The sequence below is a fragment of the Primulina tabacum genome, chromosome 14, assembly GCF_025594145.1.
Source record: "Primulina tabacum isolate GXHZ01 chromosome 14, ASM2559414v2, whole genome shotgun sequence".
Classification (NCBI taxonomy): Eukaryota; Viridiplantae; Streptophyta; class Magnoliopsida; order Lamiales; family Gesneriaceae; genus Primulina; species Primulina tabacum.
Window position 1 is genome coordinate 32,331,376 of NC_134563.1, and position 4,260 is coordinate 32,335,635.

A 4,260-nucleotide genomic window follows, 5' to 3' on the forward strand; every position below is an offset into this window, starting at 1 on the left:
CCTCGTCTTTGGCTCCCACTGGAGTCACGGTCCATAAATCTTCCTCTTATCATCGGTAAAGCCTCTGCCTGCTTCGAAGTTACCAACCTATCTTCCTTATTCTTGCGCCGGATTTCTTCACCGAGAACCGCAATTAAGACATCGTCGAATTTTAGAAAGCCATAAGAATATTGTTGGTTATGTTGATTATAAGTTCATCATATGAATCTGGTAGACTTTGAAGTAAAAGCTCCGCACGTTCATTTCCCCTTATTTTATGCCCCATGGAAGTGAGTTGGACAAATAGAGTATTTAGTGTGTTGATATGTTCGGTCATCAATGAGGATTCCTCCATCCAAAGAGTATAAAGCATTCTCTTTAGGAAAATCATGTTGTGTAGCGACTCGACCTCGTACATCTTTGTCAGAGTATCTCATATAACTTTTGTTGTTTTTATTTCAGAGATATTTGACAATACTTCGTCTGCTATATCCAAGTGTAAATTGGCAATAACATTATCATTCATCTCATTCCACTTTCCATCATCCGTAATTTCCACAGGTCTATCTCCAATAACTGTCAAACAATTCTCTTTTCTTAAAACTGGTTGTATCTTTATTTTCCACAGTATAAAATTGCTTCCATTGAACTTTTTATCTCGTACCTGCCCACCATTAAGACTACAATAATTTAGTAGACTGAACAAAATAATCACGCCTTAATAAAAAAATCTCAAAAAAACTTTTATGATGTGAAAGATCAGTTTAGGCTGCAACCACAGAGCATACTCAGAATTTTAAGAAATTTTAAATCAAGACTCTGATACCACTTGTTGGTCACACGTGCGGTAATTTAAGATAATAAATATAAAAATAAAGAATAAACTGGACACCAAGATTTACGTAGAAAACCCCTAAAAATTATTAGGTTAAAAACCACGGGCAAGATGAAAAGATTTCCACTATAATATTTTATCGTGTACAACCCACTCAATGTGTTTCCAAATAAAACACGCACTCTCTTAATATAGGCAGAACAAAATACCTCACAAACATTATAGAACTAAGTATTCAAATACTATAAAACGAGAGAAAACTCGAAGAGAAGGATGATCTATAAACGAGGGGAGGGGAGGTCTAGAGCTTCCGAAAGGATGACTTCTTAAATCCCTCATCAATGTTTCAAATTTGTTGACCACAACTGCCAATCATCTTTGCCGACAATATGTTCATCAATAATTAGTTTCGATAACTCCACTCATACTTGTTGCAATTAATTCTTGAAAAAAAGTATTGGGTACAGAATTTTCTTAAGGCTGATATGCTTCTGAGATCGTCCAGGTGAGAATCATGTTCATTATATGTGGTTTATCGCATTTTGGAAAAATTTGGGTACATAATTTGCTAATATTAAAAGGATAAGTGAATGATTATGCTCACGAAAAAAATAATTTATACAGAAGAGTAAACGAAAAATAAACCAGACCCATGGATCTTTTTTCACAGGGTGACTATAAACCACATAATCCAGAATAATTAAGGTGAGATTTTGCTTTAATCCGTGGACAGCAATAATTTTAAAAGGAATCCTGCTGTGATTCCTATGAGTCCCACCAGCATCGAAAATTTGACAGAGAACCCTTCAACAGTTCTCCGATTTCTTTGTGTCTTAAGAATTTCCTGCAAGGCGAGAAGACGAAGCGAAATTTTAAGAAGAAATTATGATCACTGTGTGTTTTATTTGAAAAAAATTAGATTTCTCCTCATTATTTAAACAAAAACACACACACACACACACACACACACACATAATAAGATCTTATAAAAAACTTCCCCTAAAATTATCTGTTCTTGAAACGAAAGTGGATTTCTCCTTTAAAATCCCAAGTAAGAAAATAAACGTAAAAGGTATTCGAATCTATATATGCCCTAAAATTTTATCTTTAATCCAATGACAAGTCAACTAACTACAAGAGCAAGAAACATAGGAATATTTAGTACAAACCAGGTCTTGTCGGAGCAGTTGAGTTTGCCTAACAGCTTTATCCCTCTCATCCTGAAGCCGTTGTAGGACCTGGTCCTACACGCAGACCATGCACGATCACTCACAAATTAATCTACGTAACATTGAACCTATCAAAAAGTAAGTTCTTCTTGGGAATTGGGATAAATATTACGATCTTGTATGGAATAAATATGTAATTATTAACTATCTATCTTAAATGTGGTACAAAGGAAAAAGAAGAAGAAGATAAATACTTAAATTTGAACTTACTGGATTGGAACTGAACGTTTCTTTAATTCCATCATCTAATTTCTCAGAAGCCGTGTGAGGAGGCATGTACGCAACTCTAAGCTTGCATTCCTCTAATGTTTTTGCACCCTCTTTGTTGAACTGTTGCATTCAAAATTCCCATTACAAAAACCAGCTCATGTACCCACACATGCATAGACGAGACGAACAACTTCAGTCGAGCGAGACAAATTAATAGATGGGATTGCTAGGATCTATAGTTGATGTTTACAGTGAAACTCTAGTATTTTAAACTGTGTAACGCAGCTCAAGCACCACGTTTCAATCAATCTCATAGCAGAGACGATTATTAAATCCCAATTAATTTTATATTTTTATTCGAGCATAATGATCAGTTCCTTTGGTGTAGGAATCTGGAATTAAGTACTTACAGTATCTGGTGGAAGATCATCCACTTCTGTATTTGGAGGCAGGACAGTGCTTTGAAGGAGAAATTTGTCTTTGCATTGCATTTCTGGAGGATACTCCTTCTGAGCTTGAAGAGTAACTGAACAATACAATACATCAACATTACATGATATTTACATATACAAATATCAATAATAACATAGCTTTGAAACTATTTTTATGCCATAAATTTTCAATTGTTGTCATTAATTAATGTATTAATTTTGATTATCATCAAAATTGCTAGCAAATAGCATTTTCGTATTTGTCTCTTATAATGCATCAATTATTTCGTATTCTTCTTTGCTGTGGAAAAAAAGTATATATAATCGACTTATCGCTACGAAAAATCAAATATACAAACGTGAAATCTATTACAAATTTTATCATAAATTAATCGCCAAGTGTAAAAAAGTAATAAGAATCACCTCTTATGACACACGAATCCCATGGATGAATTACACCTGTGTTTGGTCTCACGTAATATTTCTTTGGAGAGGTTGTTTTCACCTGAACCAAAATATAAATAAATATTATGGGTTGAGGATAAAGTAACTTTACATAATATGGAAATTTGAGATATGGTACAAAATTTCAAATTTCAGAATAATCTGATCGAGAACGAGAATCATAATAATACCTTGAATGCAACATGGTGCTCTGTGTTGTTTGTAACTTTAAGATCACAATAACTTTGTTGCTCCAATTCAACTGATAAAAAGAATTTTTATTTTTTTTAAAAAATGAATCAAACAAAATCGATAACGAACGTTTAGAAACACAATTGCTCTAATCAACACACATGTATCTGTCTAAATCTATAAAATGATGATAATAACAAAAAGACCACAAGACAGTTCAAGAATTTTCGAAGAATCGTGTAATAAATCTAACACCATAACAATCAAACTCGAACCGAATGGATCATGAAACTAGCTAGCTCGACATATTTCATGTCCTGATTCTCATGCAACATACATTTAGAAACACAATGCCTGGGATCCTTAATTAGCTAGCATGAATAATAGTCCCTCGTGCTCCAGACTTTTTAGTGGAATTAGTTAACTTAATAATATAATCCATAATAACAACTTTCCTAATAATAATAATAATAATTCCATAAAAAAATAAGAATAATAATAATTTTAAAAAAATGATCGAAGAAGGAGAACAGTACATTGAAATCTGAGCTCCTCCGGTCGCACAGAGACCAATTGCTTGGCAACAGTCATCGTAGCAGAATAACAAAATGAAGCGTGAGTGATTCAAGCAAAGATCAGATGGAATAAAAAAAATAAAGAAAACAAAGAGAGCCTGTACGTAAGAGCTAATGATCAAAGAGACGAGAAATAAGGATCAAGTAGAATATAATGCATGGATGGCGGAAAATGAATTACGCCCTCCTCAAAAATTGCTGAGAGTAATGCGATTTCTTTTCTGCTATTTTTAGCTTTTTCATTAGCGTATGGAGGGGCCAGGACAGGATAGGGATAAACTAAAATAACTTTTATGATTGGATAATTATTATCCATCTGTGCAATAAATGGACAGGTGTTTTTGTTTGTGTGATCGGAATGTTCT

The 4,260-nt window shown here is 33.6% G+C and overlaps 1 protein-coding gene across 1 annotated transcript; it reads right to left on the bottom strand.

Annotated features, from left to right (window-relative positions):
- Window positions 1-1,276: 1,276 nt before the first annotated feature.
- Window positions 1,277-4,059, bottom strand: LOC142524966 (vesicle-associated protein 2-1-like). The gene is made up of 7 exons (XM_075629132.1): window positions 3,857-4,059; window positions 3,320-3,390; window positions 3,108-3,189; window positions 2,664-2,779; window positions 2,254-2,373; window positions 1,984-2,058; window positions 1,277-1,658 (listed from the first exon to the last, which is right to left on the bottom strand). The coding sequence occupies exons 1-7, from the start codon at window positions 3,909-3,911 to the stop codon at window positions 1,533-1,535; spliced, it is 645 nt and encodes a 214-aa protein (XP_075485247.1). The 5' UTR covers window positions 3,912-4,059; the 3' UTR covers window positions 1,277-1,532.
- Between the last annotated feature and the right edge of the window lie 201 nt (window positions 4,060-4,260).